General features: G+C 38.4%; 1 protein-coding gene across 1 annotated transcript; it reads right to left on the bottom strand.

Annotated features, from left to right (window-relative positions):
* Nucleotides 1-8,623: 8,623 nt before the first annotated feature.
* On the bottom strand, nucleotides 8,624-9,674 carry LOC100670408 (olfactory receptor 52E8-like). Its single transcript, XM_003423404.3, has one exon. It carries the CDS (start codon nucleotides 9,672-9,674, stop codon nucleotides 8,733-8,735), a length of 942 nt encoding a protein of 313 aa, XP_003423452.1. The 3' UTR covers nucleotides 8,624-8,732.
* Between the last annotated feature and the right edge of the window lie 8,255 nt (nucleotides 9,675-17,929).

Here is a 17,929-nt window from a genome sequence, read left to right as displayed (position 1 = left end):
CCTGGGAGGAAGTGACAGGTCTCGGAGCGGGGAGAGCAGCGTCCCACCTGGGGAGCCATCCCCCTGGGATCTTGGCAAGAGCGGGTGGGGTGTGAGCGCATTCCCCTGAATAGACCCCGGGGGCGGGCCCAGCTGTTCGTGAGGGCCACGCCCACTCAGTTCGCGCTAGCGGTGCAGCGCACAGAAGGGAGAAATACCCGGGAGGAAGTGACTGATCTTGGAATGGGGAGAGTAGCATCCCAGCCGGGGAGCCGTCCTGCCGGGATTCTGGCGGACAGGAGCGGAGCGTGAACGCGGGGATCAGCTCTATATTCTGTGGTGCTACACGCCTAGCTCTCTGATGCCTTCCCCACCCACCCCAGGCAGCTCCATTAACATCTGAATACCTTGAGCCAGAAGGAGAATTCAGATAGGGATCTGACTGCATTTTTTTTTAGCTGATTACCTGGAAAATCTAGTTTCCCAGTGATGGCTAGGAGACAGCAGTCCATATCAAACCACATAAAGAAGCAGACCATGACAGCTTCTCCAACCCCCCAAACAAAAGAATCAAAATCTTTCCCAAATGAAGATACAATCCTGGAATTATCAGATACAGAATATAAAAAACTAATTTACAGAATGCTTAAAGATATCACAAATGAAATTAGGCTAACTGCAGAAAAAGCCAAGGAACACACTGATAAAATTGTTGAAGAACTCAAAAAGGTTATTCAAGAACATAGTGGAAAAATTAATAAGTTGCAAGAATCCATAGAGAGACAGCATGTAGAAATCCAAAAGATTAACAATAAAATTACAGAGTTAGACAACGCAATAGAAAGTCAGAGGAGCAGACTCGAGCAATTAGAATGTAGAGTGGGACTTCTGGAGGACCGGGGAATCAACTCCAACATAGCTTAAAAAAAATCAGATAAAAGAATTTAAAAAAATGAAGAAACCCTAAGAATCATGTGGGACTCTATCAAGAAAGATAACTTGCAAGTGATTGGAGTCCCAGAACAGGGAGGGGGGACAGAAAACACAGAGAAAATAGTTGAAGAACTCCTGACAGAAAACTTCCCTGACATCATGAAAGACAAAAGGATATCTATCCAAGATGCTCATCGAACCCCATTTAAGATTGATCCAAAAAGAAAAACACCGAGACATATTATCATCAAACTCACCAAAACCAAAGATAAAAAGAAAATTTTAAAAGCAGCCAGGGAGAAAAGAAAGGTTTCCTTCAAGGGAGAATCAATAAGAATAAGTTCAGACTACTCAGCAGAAACCATGCAGGCAAGAAGGGAATGGGACGACATATACAGAACACTGAAGGAGAAAAACTGCCAACCAAGGATCATATATCCAGCAAAACTTTCTCTGAAATAAGAAGGAGAAATTAAGATATTTACAGATAAACACTAGTTTAGGGAATTTGCAAAAACTAAACCAAGACTGCAAGAAATGCTTAAGGAGATTGTTTGGGCTGATGACCAATAATATCAGGTACCAGCACAATACAAGGTCACAAAACAGAACATCCTGATATCAACTCAACTCAAATAGGGAAAGCACAAAAACAAAGTAAGATTAATTCTAATAAATAAATAAATAAACAAAATAATACACATAATAGGAAATCATGGAAATCAATAGATAAATGGTCACAATAATCAAAAAGAGGGACTAAATATAGGAGGAATTGAACTGCCAGACGGAGAGTGATACAAGGCGATATAGAACAAGACAAGTTAGGTTTTTACTTAGAAAAATAGGGGTAAATAATAAGGTAACCACAAAAAGGAATATCAATTCCATAACTCAAGAAAAACGTAACGACTCAACTAACATAAAGTTAAACATTATGAAAATGAGGATCTCACAATCTACTAAGAAAAACGTCTCAGCAAAAAAAGTATGTGGAAAAATGAAAAGGCCAACAACACACATGAAAAGGCATCAAAATGACAGCACTAAAAACTTATTTATCTACAATTACGCTGAATGTGCATGGACTAAATGCACCAATAAAGAGGCAGAGAGTCACGGACTGGATAAAGAAACACAATCCATCTATATGCTGCCTACAAGAGACACACCTTAGACTTAGAGACACAAACAAACTAAAACTCAAAGGATGGAAAAAAATATATCAAGCAAATAATAAGCAAAAAAGAAGAGGAGTAGCAATATTAATTTCTGACAAAATAGACTTTAGACTTAAATCCACCACAAAGGATAAAGAAGGACACTATATAATGATAAAAGGGACAATTGATCAGGAAGACATAACCACATTAAATATTTACGCACCCAATGACAGGGCTGCAAGATACATACATCAAATTTTAACAGAATTGAAAAGTGAGATAGACACCTCCACATTTATAGTAGGGGACTTCAACACACCACTTTCGGAGAAGGTCAGGGCATCCAGTAAGAAGCTCAATAGAGGCACGGAAGACCTAGTTACAACAATCAACCAACTTGACCTCATAGACTTATACAGAACTCTCCACCCAACTGCTGCAAAGTATACTTTTTTTTCTAGTGCACATGGAACATTCTCTAGAATAGACCACATATTAGGTCACAAAACAAATCTTGGTAGAATCCAAAACATCGAAATATTACAAAGCATCTTCTCAGACCACAAGGCAATGAAGCTAGATATCAATAACAGAAAAACTAGGGAAAAGAAATCAAATACTTGGAAAATGAACAATACCCTCCTGAAAAAAGACTGGGTTAGAGAAGACATCAAGGAGGGAATAAGGAAATTCTTAGAAAGTAATGAGAATGAAAATACTTCTTATCAAAACCTCTGGGACACAGCAAAAGCAGTGCTCAGAGGCCAATTTATATCGATAAATGCACACATACAAAAGGAAGAAAGAGCCAAAATCAGAGAACTGTCCCGACAACTTGAACAAATAGAAAGTGAGCAACAAAAGAACCCATCAGGCACCAGAAGAAAACAAATAATAAAAATTAGAGCTGAACTAAATGAATTAGAGAACAGAAAAACAATTGAAAGAATTAACAAAGCCAAAAGCTGGTTCTTTGAAAAAATTAACAAAATTGATAAACCATTGGCTAGACTGACTAAAGAAAAACAGGAAAGGAAACCACTAACCCGAATAAGAAACGAGAAGGACCACATCACAACAGAGCCAAATGAAATTAAAAGAATCATTTCAGATTACTACGTAAAATTGTACTCTAACAAATTTGAAAACCTAGAAGAAATGGATAAATTCTTAGAAAAATACTACCTACCTAAACTAACACATTCAGAAGTAGAACAACTAAATAGACCCATAACAAAAAAAGAGATTGAAACGGTAATCAAAAAACTTCCTACAAAAAATTCCTAGCCCAGACGGCTTCACTGCAGAGTTCTACCAAACCTTCAGAGAAGACTTAGCACCACCACTACTAAAGGTATTTCAAAGCATAGAACAAGATGGAATACTACCCAACTCATTCTTTGAAGCTACCATCTCCCTGATACCAAGACCAGGAAAAGATACTACAAAAAAAGAAAATTTTAGACCTATATCCCTCATGAACATAGATGCAAAAATCCTCAACAAAATTCCAGCCAATAGAATCCAACAACACATCAAAAAAATAATTCACCCTGATCAAGTGGGATTTATACCAGGTATGCAAGGCTGGTTTAATATCAGAAAAACCATTAATGTAATCCATCACATAAATAAAACAAAAGATAAAAACCACATGATTTTATCAATTGATGCAGAAAAGGCATTTGACAAAGTTCAACACCCATTTATGATAAAAACTCTTACCAAAATAGGAATTGAAGGAAAATTCCTCAACATAATAAAGGGCATCTATGCAAAGCCAACAGCCAATATCACTCTAAATGGAGAGAACCTGAAAGCACTTCCCCTGAGAACGGGAACCAGACAAGGATGCCCTTTATCACCACTCTTATTCAACATCGTACTTGAAGTCCTAGCCAGGGCAATTAGGCTAGACAAAGAAATAAAGGGTATCCAGATTGTCAAGGAGGAAGTAAAGATATCACTATTTGCAGATGACATGATCGTATACATGGAAAACCCTAAGGAATCCTGCAGAAAACTACTGAAACTAATAGAAGAGTTTGGCAGAGTCTCAGGTTATAAAATAAACATACCAAAATCACTTGGATTCCTCTACATCAACAAAAAGAACACCGAAGAGGAAATAACCAAATCAATACCATTCACAGTAGCCCCCAAGAAGATAAAATACTTAGGAATAAATCTTACCAAGGATGTAAAAGACCTATACAAAGAAAACTACAAAGCTCTGCTACAAGAAATTCAAAACGACATACTTAAGTGGAAGAACATACCCTGCTCATGGATAGGAAGACTTAACATAGTAAAAATGTCTATTCTACCAAAAGCCATCTATACATATAACGCACTTCCAATCCAAATTCCAATGTCATATTTGAAGGGGATAGAGAAACAAATCACCAATTTCATATGGAAGGGAAAGAACCCCCGGATAAGCAAAGCATTACTGAAAAAGAGGAAGAAAGTGGGAGGCCTCACTCTACCTGATTTCAGAACCTATTATACAGCCACAGTAGTCAAAACAGCCTGGTACTGGTACAACAACAGGCACATAGACCAATGGAACAGAATTGAGAACCCAGATATAAATCCATCCATGTATGAGCAGCTGATATTTGACAAAGGACCAGTGTCAGTCAATTGGGGCAATGATAGTCTTTTTAACAAATGGTGCTGGCATAACTGGATATCCATTTGCAAAAGAATGAAACAGGACCCATACCTCACACCATGCACAAAAACTAACTCCAAGTGGATCAAAGACCTAAACATAAAGACTAAAACGATAAAGATCATGGAAGAAAAAATAGGGACAACCCTAGGAGCCCTAATGCAGGGCATAAACAGAATACAAAACATTACCAAAAATGAGGAAGAGAAACCAGATAACTGGGAGCTCCTAAAAATCAAACACCTATGCTCATCTAAAGACTTCACCAAAATAGTAAAAAGACCACCTACAGACTGGGAAAGAATATTCAGCTATGACATCTCAGACCAGCACCTGATCTCTGAAATCTACATGATTCTGTCAAAACTCAACCACAAAAAGACAAGCAACCCCATCAAGAAGTGGGCAAAGGATATTAACACACATTTCACTAAAGAAGATATTCAGGCAGCCAACAGATACATGAGAAAATGCTCCCGATCATTAGCCATTAGAGAAATGCAAATTAAAACTATGATGAGATTCCATCTCACTCCAACTAGACTGGCATTAATCCAAAAAACACAAAATAATAAATGTTGGAGAGGCTGCGGAGAGATTGGAACTCTCATACACTGCTGGTGGGAATGTAAAATGGTACAACCACTTTGGAGATCTATCTGGTGTTATCTTAAACAGTTCGAAATAGAACTACCATACAACCCAGAAATCCCACTCCTCGGAATATACCCTAGAGATACAAGAGCCTTCATACAAACAGATATATGCACACCCATGTTTATTGCAGCTCTGTTTACAATAGCAAAAAGTTGGAAGCAACCAAGGTGTCCATCAACGGATGAATGGTTAAATAAATTGTGGTATATTCACACAATGGAATACTACGGATCGATAAAGAACAGTGACGAATCTCTGAAACATTTCATAACATGGAGGAATCTGGAAGGCATTATGCTGAGCGAAATGAGTCAGAGGCAAAAGGACAAATATTGTATAAGACCACTATTATAAGATCTTGAGAAATAGAAAAAACGGAGAAGAACACATACTTTTGTGGTTACGAAGCGGGGAGGGAGGGAAGGAGGGAGAGGGTTTTTTATTGATCAATCAGTAGATAAGAACTGCTTTGGGTGAAGGGAAAGACAACACTCAATACAAGGAAGGTCAGCCTAATTGGACTGGATTAAAAGCAAAGAAGTTTCCGAGATAAAATGAAAGCTTCAAAGGTCAGCGGAGCAGGGGCTGGGGTCTGGGGAACAGGGTTTGAGGAGACTTCTAAGTCAATGGGCAAAATAATTCTATTATGAAATCATTCTGCATCCCACTTTGAATTGTGGCGCCTGGGGTCCTAAATGCCAACAAGCGGCCATCTAAGATACATCAATTGGTCTCAACCCACCTGGAGCAAAGGCAAAGGAAGAACACCAAGGTCACACGACAACTAAGAACCCAAGAGACAGAAAGGGCCACATGAACCAGAGACCTACATTATCCTGAGACCAGAAGAACTAGTTGGTGCCCGGCCACAATCCATGTCTGCCCTGCTAGGGAGCACAACAGACAACTCCTGAGGTAGCAGGAGGCCAATGGGATACAGACCCCAAATTCTCATAAAAAGACCACACCTAATGATATGAATGTGACTAGAGGAATCCCAGAGACAATGCTCCCCAGAACTTCTGATGGCACAGGACAGGAACCATCCCCGAAGACAATTCATCAGGCATGAAAAGGACTGGTCAGTGGGGGGGAGAGAGATGCTGATGAAGAGTGAGCCAATTAAATTAGGTGGACACTGGAGTGTGTGTTGGCAGCTCTTGACTGGAGGGGGGATGGGAAGATAGAGAGAGAGGGAAGATGGCAAAATTGGCACGAAACGAGAGACTGAAAGGGCTGACTCAATAGGGGGAGCGCAAGTGGGAGAAGGGAGTAAGATGTATGTAAACCTACATGTGACAGACTGATTGGAATGGTAAATATTCACTTGAAGCTTAATAAAAATTAATTTAAAAAAATGAAATACAAGACGAATAGTCAGATAAGTTGCTTCTTATTTTACTTCCTTGTTATTGCTAATGGAGCCCTGGTGGCACAGGGGTTAAGCTTTTGGCTGCTGACCAAAAGATCTGCAGTTTAAATCTGCCAGCCACTCCTTGGAAACATTATGGGGAAGTTCTGTGCTGTTCTATAGGGTCTCTATGAGTCAGAATTACTCGATGGCAATGCATGAGTGGGTTACTGCTAGAGGAAACGCTTCTAATATTCAGGTAAAAATATTTTGATCAATTATCATGTTCATCATTTCACCTGGTTTTTGCCTGATTGGGGGGAAGGGGCAAGATTTTTCTACGGTATATTAGTGAGAAATTAGAAGAAGCTGTGCAACAAATAATTAACTATATTTTGTTTCTTATCATATGTCTAGTACACCACTAAATTTCAGCCCATTTCCATAAAGAGTTCTTCCAAACCCAACATACTATGTAAATGCACATAAATGTATTTATCACATCATGGCAGCTGTGAAAGGACAGGGTTGACTTGCAGCCAGTCTGTGACAGCTCCAGGCTTATCTGCAGCATAGTCTGGTTGTCTGATACTGTCCCTTGGTCAAGATAAACATGAAATGTCTTAACTATTGATTTATAACGCGCAGTCTGAAGTCTGAAACTCCCCTGCAGGCATCCTATACTAGCTAGCCCACATTGTTAACTGAAAATATATACATTATACATGTTTTAAAAGGTTATATAGCCCAATTTTAGCTATGCAACCAGGAGAGTCTAAAAGACCTTGCAGTAAACTTGTACCTTGGTTTCCCTGGGGCCAAGTTACCTTTGCATATAGTTTGGTAATTTACAACCCAAAGATAAAGTGCATCCTCTGGTACTGAGCAAAAGTTCTGGGAGTTGCACTTGGGTTTTCAGAATTCTCTGTTTGCCTGCACTTTCCTTTTCCAGCCACACCTTATCTTGACTTTTATTAAAGCCTTAAATGAGTAGACCGTGAGGAGTCTGAAGAGTCCTTTGAAATACCTGACCCTGTGTAATTGATGCAGCTGCTATTTCAAAATTTATAAAATACAGCATGAGATGCAGCGATGACTATTTTGTTATATTGTCTATTTCCTGCCCTGTGGTAGTCGGATAAGTCTGGGAACCCACTACGCCACAAATTGTCGATCTCACTTAGAGAGCTAATGCTGAAAATTAGTAACATAGTTATTTTGGGTCAAGGCAGAGTGAAAGCTGTGGTTGATACCTTTTATCAAGACTCTGGAAACCTATACCCCTGCAGCATTGCCTTGTCAGTCCTACTGCAGCAATAGTTACAGTTCTTTGGCAAAGAACTCTGATAGCAAGAGAGTGCTAGCAGAGCTTTAGAAAAAGAAAATCTTCCCAGACTTGGATGTCTAAGTTAGTTTGAGAATCTAAAGAGCTCTTGCTCCAGCTATGGCCGAGGCTTCATGCTCTCTCTCTTCTTTCTGTCTCTCTCTCTCGCACACACACATACTTCCAATTTGGGAAAGGGCAACTTTTGAGTCATACAAGTTTCATAGTTATTGATAAAGCACTGGAAATGGTTTTGCAAATCTTAACCTCACACGAAAAAACACAATATCATTTTCTCTAGGATTTTCTTGGAAAGGAGTTATTAAAGTTCTCAACACCATAACACTCCTTGATCTTAAACAGTGAATTCTGTTTAATGAGGCTGTATTTTAGTACTTGAGTTGCATTAACGTGTTATTCACAAATCCTGATTAAATACCCTTTACAGCAACACGAAGATACCAATTTATTTACATAAGAAAATGTACATTTAGTCTAGGAACAAATATTTTCTAAAGAAATAAAACATGTTTAACTTTATATTCCATAAAGCACTTGATCCACTAAAGGTTGATGACACTTAAATTTCCATTTTTTAAGAACACAAAGGAAAGATATTTGAAACTATTTCCAAATCAAGTGTTCAGATCAAACTTCCTTAAAAAGGAAGATCATCACCACCCGATCTCGGATCTGCTTGGTTCGGACTCCGTAAATAATGGGGTTAAGGGCAGGGGGAATGATTACATACAAGTTGGCCAGGAGGATGTGGATATAACGTGGAATATTGTGGCCAAATCTATGAGTCATGAAGGAGAAAAAGGCTGGAATGAAGAAAGCTAAGATGACACACACATGGGAACCACAGGTATTGAGAGCTTTGAGCCTGGCCTCCCAAGATGGGAGCTTGAAGACAGCATGCAGAATCTGCATACAGGAAAGAGCAATCCAAATAACATCCAAAAGAATCATAGAAATAAAGATTAATCCAAACAATATATTGACTTTTATACTGACACAGGCCAGACGGGCAATGCCCATGTGCTCATAGTAGGTGTGGGAGATAATATAATGTCCACTGAATGACAGCCTCAGAAGGAGAAATATCAGTGGGAAAACCAAAACAAAATTTTTCACCATTCCTACTCCAGCAATAATACAAATTGTTTTGTTGGTGAGGATTGTGTTGTACCGGAGAGGGTGGCAGATGGCAACGTAGCGGTCAAAGGCCATGGCTACAAGCATGAATGTTTCAATGCCTGTAAACAGGTGTATGAAGAACATTTGAGCTAAGCAGCCACCAAAAGCAATCTTGCTGAAGCCAAACCAGAAGATGCCCAGCATTTTGGGGATGGTGGCAGTGGACAGGCCCAGGTCAGTCATAGCCAACATGGCCAATAAGTAGAACATGGGCTGGTGAAGGCTGCGCTCAGTCGGGATCACAAAGAGTGTGATGATATTCCCCAGAAGGGCACTCAGATACACTGTACCAAATTGGAAGCCAAGCCAGAGCTGCATAGTTTCTATTCCTGGGATTCCCAGCAGGATGAAGGATGAGGGGTGAATCCATGAGCTATTGACTGAGGACATACTGCGAAGGACCTCTGATGATCATACTCATTTGGAGGAATCTTTAGTTTCATATAACGCTTTCTAATGCCTCATCAATACTGCTAATGCAGAATAAGAAAAAAGATGTAATTAGTGCATTTCTCTTAGAGTCCAGAAAAGATATGTTTCCCCCTATACTATGTTTCCTTACTTTTACTTTTCATTGATACAAAAGGCAAATGAAAAATATTCCCTAAGGAGTGAGTGGATATTTGCACATTGGATCAGATTATCTATGTTAATATAAGGTAGAACATAGACCAAGCTGCTTGATACAGCCTTCTAAGTTAGGTCTTAACTTTTTGAAAAATTTAATTATAAATTAGGAAGAGATGTACACATTGGTATTCCACTGATAAATGATTGTAAGCTGGAAGCATAGACAATATTATAGATTTCAGAAGCATCCTTTAAGGGTGCTTTATTTGACTAGAATTATGAGCTCAATATATGCCTCTGGACATTTCCGCTTATGATTAATGGGCCTTTATTTCTGCTACTTAATATGGCCTATCTTTCTACCTCGACCTGCTTATAAATAACTTTCATCAAATCTAATCATTTTTTCTGTTTCTTCTAATTTCTGTTGTTACTTTATACTTATGTCATCAGTGGGTAGAGACATTTTCTTTGCCCTTTGAAACAAAGGCTTTGTCCTTTGAGGCCACTGGTTTCACAAAATTTAAGACAATGTAATTGATATCACATATAAAACAATCATTTTTTTTAGAGAAATTGACCAGGGTTAAAGCAGTGACTAAATCCTTCAGGTTCTCCATTTCCCATATTCTTTGCAGCACACAGCTTGGGCTCATCAATTTTCAGTGATCTGTTTTATCTCCAACTTCATTCCTAAATGGAAATCATGGCTATTCTTATTATTATCATTGCTATTACAAGCAAGAGAATAACTATAAAAATAATACTGCCATATAATTGTTTAATACTAGTTTTACAAGGATGTATCAGCTATATTATATCACTTGCTATTCACATCAGCCATGTGAGAAAAGCTGAAAGTTTCTGATTTCTGAATAAATGGATTTCTTCTTTTTTAAACGTCTGGATCACAGGTGCATATATCCATATTCAAAACAAAGGTACTCTGTCTTAGTCAGATCTCTCACCACCTAGTGTTCCTAAGACTCTGTCCAAATGTATCTCTATTCATAGGACTTGTTTAGTCTCAAGCATTTAACCCTTCATTTAGCACTTTGAACTACATTACCCACCCTGATCAGCACACCCTTGTGTCTTTCCAATTTACTCTTCTGTTCCCTCTTGCATATTTTACTACCTTAGTCAGTCTACGCTGGTGGTGTAGTGGTTAAGAGCTAAGGCTGCTAACCGAAAGGTCAGCAGTTTGAATCTACCAGGTGCTTCTTGGAAACCTTATGGGGCAATTCTACTCTGTTCTTTAAGGCCTCTATGAGAGAATCAACTCGACTGCAATGAGTTTGGTTTTTTAGTCACTCTAAAGACACGTTTCTATAGAAGAAAGATAAAGGTTGAGTACGTTCCTAATTACAAGAAATAACCCTCTGAAAATGATGAAATAGTCTTTAAAGTGGGAGACATGGCCTCTTCCTAAGAGCCAAGGAAGTCAGGATCTTGCACAACACACAGTGAACTCAAGAGTTTAGGAAATCAAAGTAGAAGATTTGAGCAGTAATGGACGCCTGACTCTGTGATCAGGAAATCTGTGAGAGAAAAGAGGAAAAGAAAGGAGGATAAAATCTTTAAATATGGAAAATAACTGATGAAGAGATCCCTCTAGCTAAGTGAGAGCAGAAGAAAAGAAGAACCTGCATCGTTCTTCTATTGAGCCTCCAGGACTGCACATTAATGAGATATTCTCAGAAAGGCATGTCAGTGCGATTGCTTGTAATATTCTCTCTCAGGGACCCAGCTGACATAGCTCTAATCAAAATGATGGGTATACCTTTATATGTGTGCTTAATTAATCAGTATCTGAGAGTTCCCATTAATTTGCAAACTTCATGTGGGCAGGTGGTTTTGTTCTTTGTTATTTACCTACTATAGCATCTGGCAGATAGCCACTACTCAAAACATATTTAATAATAACAAACAAGCAGATGGCTATTAAGTTGAAGTTCTGGTCAGAAGGTCCCATGTTAAGACGGATGGGAATAGAAATCACAAACCATTCCCGAGTATAAAAGTTGGCTAAATGAGAAGGAAAGCTGTAATTTCATAAGAGGACACTTTGGGTATATAAGAAAGATAGCTCTTAGATGCTTTCCTGACAAAGGAGCCATTGAAGGTCTTGTGATATAATAAAGAGAGAATAAAGGGTAGACATCCTGAGAAGGGTTTAATAAAAGTAAATGATAGGTCAACAAGAAATGGGAACTAAAATAATTGATGTATTTATTTATGTATTACATTCTTTTCATTAAAAACCCTGCCTATTGTGCTACTCTATAGCATTATGGAACCTCAATAAAATAGCTTCATGGTAGTACATTTTCCAAAATCTGAGTTATTTAATGTTTTGCAATGTCAACATATTTTCAGCCTATAAAATAATTATTCACTATATATGAGAATGCCTAAGCAAGGGCAAAAGGATGGCGACAGAGACTTGTGAAATCTGTAATCAAAGCCTTAGCCTTTTGAGAGAATTAGAGGAATAGACTATGAGAGGAGTTGCTGCAAAATAGCCTCATTCTGCATATATGCACCTAAAAAAAAAGAAAGAAACTTGTTGCCATCAAGTTGACTCTGACTCATAATAGCTCTTAAAACTCAGCCTCTGACCCTATAAGACAGAGTAGAACTGCCTCTTAAGGTTTCCAAGGAGCAGATGGTGGATTCAAACTGCTGACCCTTTGGTTACCAGCTGTAGGTCTTAACCACTGCACCACCAGGGTTTTAATACCTACCTAAGAGATCCTTATTACACCTATCTAGGAGATTTTTATCCTTATATAGAATGAGCAACAAAAACTCAAAAACTGAGTGACAACCAGAAATGTGTTCTGTCAGCAATACCACAGTGATGGATAAAAGGGAGCTTCTCTCTGAGACCAGAATTGTTCCTCTGTGTGACACTAAGCAGGCCTAGTTCAGGAAGATCTGCTTGTCTCTCAGGAGTCTGTCTTTATGTGAGGGAGGGTAATGTTTAAAATAACCAGGTCATACGTTACCCAAGGAAATGTTCACTGTGAGAGCTATATGCCAGAGCATATCAACTCAAATAAGACCCACTCTCCCAATCCATACCAGAGAAATAGATAGATGAAGAGATAGATAAATGTTGTTGTTAGTTGCCATCAAGCTCCTGGGTGGTGCAAATAGTTAGTCAACTACTAGCAAAAAGGCTGGCAGTTGGAACTCGCCTCAGAAGACAAAGCTAATGATCTGCTTCCCAAAATTCACAACCTTGAAAACTCTGTGGAATGGTTCTATTCTGCACACATGGAGTCATCATCAGTCATGAGGTAGACAGACAGACAGATAGATAGGTAGATGGATGGATGGATAGGTGGATGGATGGACAGATAGATAGGTAGATAGATGATAGATAGATAGGTACCATCAAGTCCACTCTGACTCATGGTGACCTTAATAAAACAAAAAGAAATGTTGCCTAGTCCAAGGTCATCCTCATGATCACTGGCACTTTCGAGTCCATTGTTGAGGCTATTATGCCAATCCAGCTAACCAAAGGTTTCCCTCACATTTGCTGGCTCTCTACTTAACCAAACACAATGTCCTTCAGGGATTGATCTCTCCTGATGATGTGTTCAAAGCAAGTGAGTCAGACAATGTCCTGGTGTGATCCATAGATTTTCACTGGCCATTTTTTGGAAGTATATCACCAGGTCTTTCTTCCTAGTCTGTCTTAGTCTGGATGCTCCATTGAAACCTGTCCACCGTTGGTGACCCTGCTGGTATTTGAAATGCTAGTGGCATATCTACCAGCATCACAGCAACATGCAAGCCACCACAGCATTACAAACTGACAGACAGGTGATGGAGACAGATGAATAAATAAATAAATAAACTCTCATGATAGAAAAGGGAGAGAGAACTGTCTTGCATTTTCCAAATGAAGCCAAAATATATACATAAAAGGATAAATTGGGAGTGTGAATGAGTAAGTGAATGAGTGAGTTCGGCTAATAACAGGAATTTTTATAATGAAAAGAAAGGGATGTCATAAAATATTATTTTTCAATTTCTGAGTATTTTTCTCTGAAATTTATATATTTGGTGCTAAAATGACTTGGTAATATGGAAGGCTGTAAAGCAATAGTAAGCGCGTATGTAAACATGAAGCTATATATGCACACTTCAGAATGGAAAAAAATCATATGTGCAACTATTTGGAATCTGGAAGCATTCAACTACTGCTGTTCTTCATCATTAGTGACTACGAAATAAAAACAAAAATTTTTGATTTGGAAAAATTTTGAGGATGTCATTTTTGGAAATGACAAAATAACCAGAAACACCATACAGTTCCATAAATTAAGCTAAATGAGAAAGTTAGGAGAGAGGGAAAGAGCTGACTGTTTAATTTTTTCTTTTCCTTATCATAAAATGTAGGCATACTTATTAAAAAAAAAATTAAACACTAAAGTATGCAGAATCACCTAAAATTCTACCAACTAGAAATAAGCTTGTAAAATATTTTGGTTTATTCTTCCAAATTAATATTTTTATCATAACTAAAGTGAATGAAGGTATTAAATCTACAGATTGAAGTTCAAACCTTCCCAATATTTATGATCAAATAGAGATAACAGGCCAGGCTGTACCCAACTCACCAACCTCAGGGACAGCCACTACTGTGGGAATCTGCATCCTGACTAATGTCTGCTCAAAGTGTCTCAGCGTCATAACTGTGATCCAAGGAGGGCAATTTGTACTTAGATTGAAAATGCTCTTCCTGAACAGGAGTAGTTGTTCTTCTGGGACTCCATGGGATGACAGCATGAGAAACAAAGCATTAACAGGTTGTGCTCACAGGTTAATGGGCATAAAAAAGCACATATGCAAAGGAATCCCTTGAGACCATCAAGTTTCTGCATTTGAATCCCCAACTTGCTAGAAATTCTTATTCTCTAATTGTCTCATTATTTCTAATTACTCTCTTGCCATCATACTCACAGGAATAATATCTGAGGCACCCTGTAATTTCCACATCTAGTTACCCAGGACTATTATCTTCTCCAAAGACTTTTTGTTCAAAAAGTATCATTTACTTGACCTAGAAATCAGTTAAGCCATTGAGTCATTTTTGAAGATTAAATGCGTCCTCAGAAATGTCTTGCATCCATAATTCTTTCCCCCAAGAAGGTTATATTCCAGTTATATAGATAATATTAACCACTTATAATCCCCACCTGTCTGTCAGTTTGTTGTACTGTGAGGGCTTGTGTGTTGCTGTGATGCTGGAAGCTTTGCCAGTGATATTCAGATACCAGCAGGGTCACCTATGGTGGACAGGTTTCAGCTAAGCTTTCAGACTAAGACAGACTAGGAAGAAGGACCCAGAAGTCTACTTCTGAAAATAATTAGTCAGTGAAAACCTTATGAATAGCAGTGGAACATTGTCTGATATAGTGCCAGAATAGGAGCTCCCAAGGTTAGAAGGCACTCAAAAGATTGCTGGGAAAGAGCTGCCTCCTCAAAGAAGAGTTGACCTTAATGACATAGATGGAGTCAAGCTTTCGAGATCTTCATTTGCCTGTGTAGCACAACTCAAAATGAGAAGAAACAGCTGCAAACATCCATTAATGATTGGAACTTGGAATGAGCAAAGTACAAATCTAGGAAAATTGTAAATCGTCATACATGAAATAGAACACACAAACATTGATATCCTAGGAATTAGTGAGCTGAAATGGACTGGTATTGGCCATTTTGAGTTGGACAATCATGTGGTCTACTATGCCAGGAATGACAACTTGAAGAGGAATGGCGTTGTCAAAAAGAACATTTCAAGATCTATCCTGAAGTACAACGCTGTTGGTGATAGGATAATATCCACACACCTACAAGGAAGACCAGTTAATATGACCATTATTCAAATTTACACACCAACAACTAAGGCCAAAGATGAAGAAACCAAAGGCTTTTATCAGCTGCTGCAGTCTGAAATTGATCAAACATGCAATCAGGATACATTGGTAATTACTGATGATTGGATTGAGAAAGTTGAAAACAAAGAGAAGGATCAGTAGTTGGAAAATATGGCTTTGGTGACATAAAAAAAGCCAGAGGTCACATAACAGAATTTTGCAAGACCAAAGATTTCTTCATTGCAAATACCTTTTTTCATCAACATAAATAGCTACTATACACTTTTTTTTTTATACACTGGGACCTCACCAGACAGAATGAACAGGAATCAAATAGACTATATCTGTGGAAAGAGACAATGGAAAAGCTCAATATCATCGGTCAGAACAAGGCCAGGGGCCGACTGTGGAACAGACCATCAGTTGCTCATATGCAAGTTCAAGTTGAAACTCAAGAAAATTAGAACAAGCCCGTGAGAGCCTAAGTATGACCTTGAGTACATCCCACCTGAATTTAGAGACCACCTCGAGAATAGATTTGATGTGTTGAACACTAATACAGAAGACCAGACAAGTTGTGGAATGACATCAAGGCCATCACATATGGACAGAGCAAGAGGTTATTAAAAAGAGAGGAAAGAAAGAAAAGACCAAAATGGATGCCAGAAGAGACTCTGAAACTTGCTCTTGAGTGTTGAGCAGCTAAAGCAAAAGGAAGATGTAACAAAGTAAAAGCTGAACAGATTTCAAAGGACAGTCCAGAAGACAAAGTAAGGTATTATAATGACATGTGCAAAGAGCTAGAGATAGAAAATCAAAAGGGAAGAACATGCTCGGCATTTCTCAAGCTGAAAGAACTGAAGAAAAAGTTTAAGCCTCGAGTTGCAATAGTGAAGGATTCTATGGGGAAAATATTAAACAATGCCGGAAGCATCAAAAGAAGATGGAAGGAATACACAGAGTCATTATATCAAAAAGATTAGTTGACGTTCAACCACTTCAGGAGGTAGCATATGATCAGGAACCAATGGTACCAAAGGAAGAAGTCCAAGCTGCACTGAAGGTACTGGCAAAAAATAAGGATCCGGGAATTGATGGAATATCAATTGAGGTGTTTCAACAAATCGATACAGCACTGAAAGTGTTCAGTCGTCTATGCCAAGAAATTTGGAACATGGCTACCTAGCCAGCCAACTGAAAGAGTTTCATATTTATGCCTATTCCCAAGAAAACTGATCTGACTGAATGCAAAAATTATTGAACAATATCATTAATATCACACGCAAGCAAAATTTTGATGAAGATCATTCAAAAGTGGCTGCAGCTGTATATCGACAGGGAACTGCCAGAAATTCAGGCTAATTTCAGAAGAGGACGTGGAACCAGGGATATCATCGCTGATGTCAGATGGATCCTGGTGGAAAGCAGAGAATGCCAGAAGGATGTTTACCTGTGTTTTATTGACTATGCAAAGGCATTCGACTGTGTGGATCATAACAAATTATGGATAACTTTGGGCAGAATGGGAATTCCAGAACACTTAATTGTGCTCATGAGGAGCCTGTACATAGATCGAGAGGCAGTCGTTCAGACAGAACTAGGGAATACGGTGTGGTTTAAAGTCAGGAAACGTGTGCATGAGGGTTGTATCCCTTCACCATACCTATTCAATCTGTATGCTGAGCATGATGTGGAATCATTTCTTAATCTATTTTTAGATTTCTAGACAAAAAAATTAACTGTAGCCTCTGGATATTCTTTTTAAAAATTTGGAACTTAATCATCTCTGCTCTCATGTTTACAATATTTTTGCCAGAATCAACTACCACATTTAAAAGAAAATTCTAAAATTCTTTATTTCTTTATGACCTATTTTGGTCATGCAGTAGAAGTTCTATACACATGAATTGATAATGAAACAGTGTGAATTAACGTAAGAGAGAACATAACTTTGACAGACTCGCTTGAAAGTATTTTTAAATGAATCCCTCCCTTACAGGTCAGTGCTTTGCCCTGTGACTATTATTACAAGAATGGAAATAAGTTGCTTCTTCCCACTCTTGTAATAATCATAGGATAAAGTACATTTGTGTGACTGTGTTCAATATCTTGTCCCCGGCTTCTGGGATATTTATTATATATTATTCCAAAGATTCTAACACCCCCATATCAATTGATATG

The sequence above is a fragment of the Loxodonta africana genome, chromosome 7 (assembly GCF_030014295.1).
Source record: "Loxodonta africana isolate mLoxAfr1 chromosome 7, mLoxAfr1.hap2, whole genome shotgun sequence".
In the NCBI taxonomy this organism is placed as follows: Eukaryota; Metazoa; Chordata; class Mammalia; order Proboscidea; family Elephantidae; genus Loxodonta; species Loxodonta africana.
This window is presented reverse-complemented; position numbering and strand designations above follow the sequence as displayed.

What these genes read in the sequence shown, in the direction of transcription:
- LOC100670408 (XM_003423404.3), bottom strand. Translation starts at nt 9,674, where the DNA reads ATGTCCTCAGTCAATAGCTCATGGATTCACCCCTCATCCTTCATCCTG.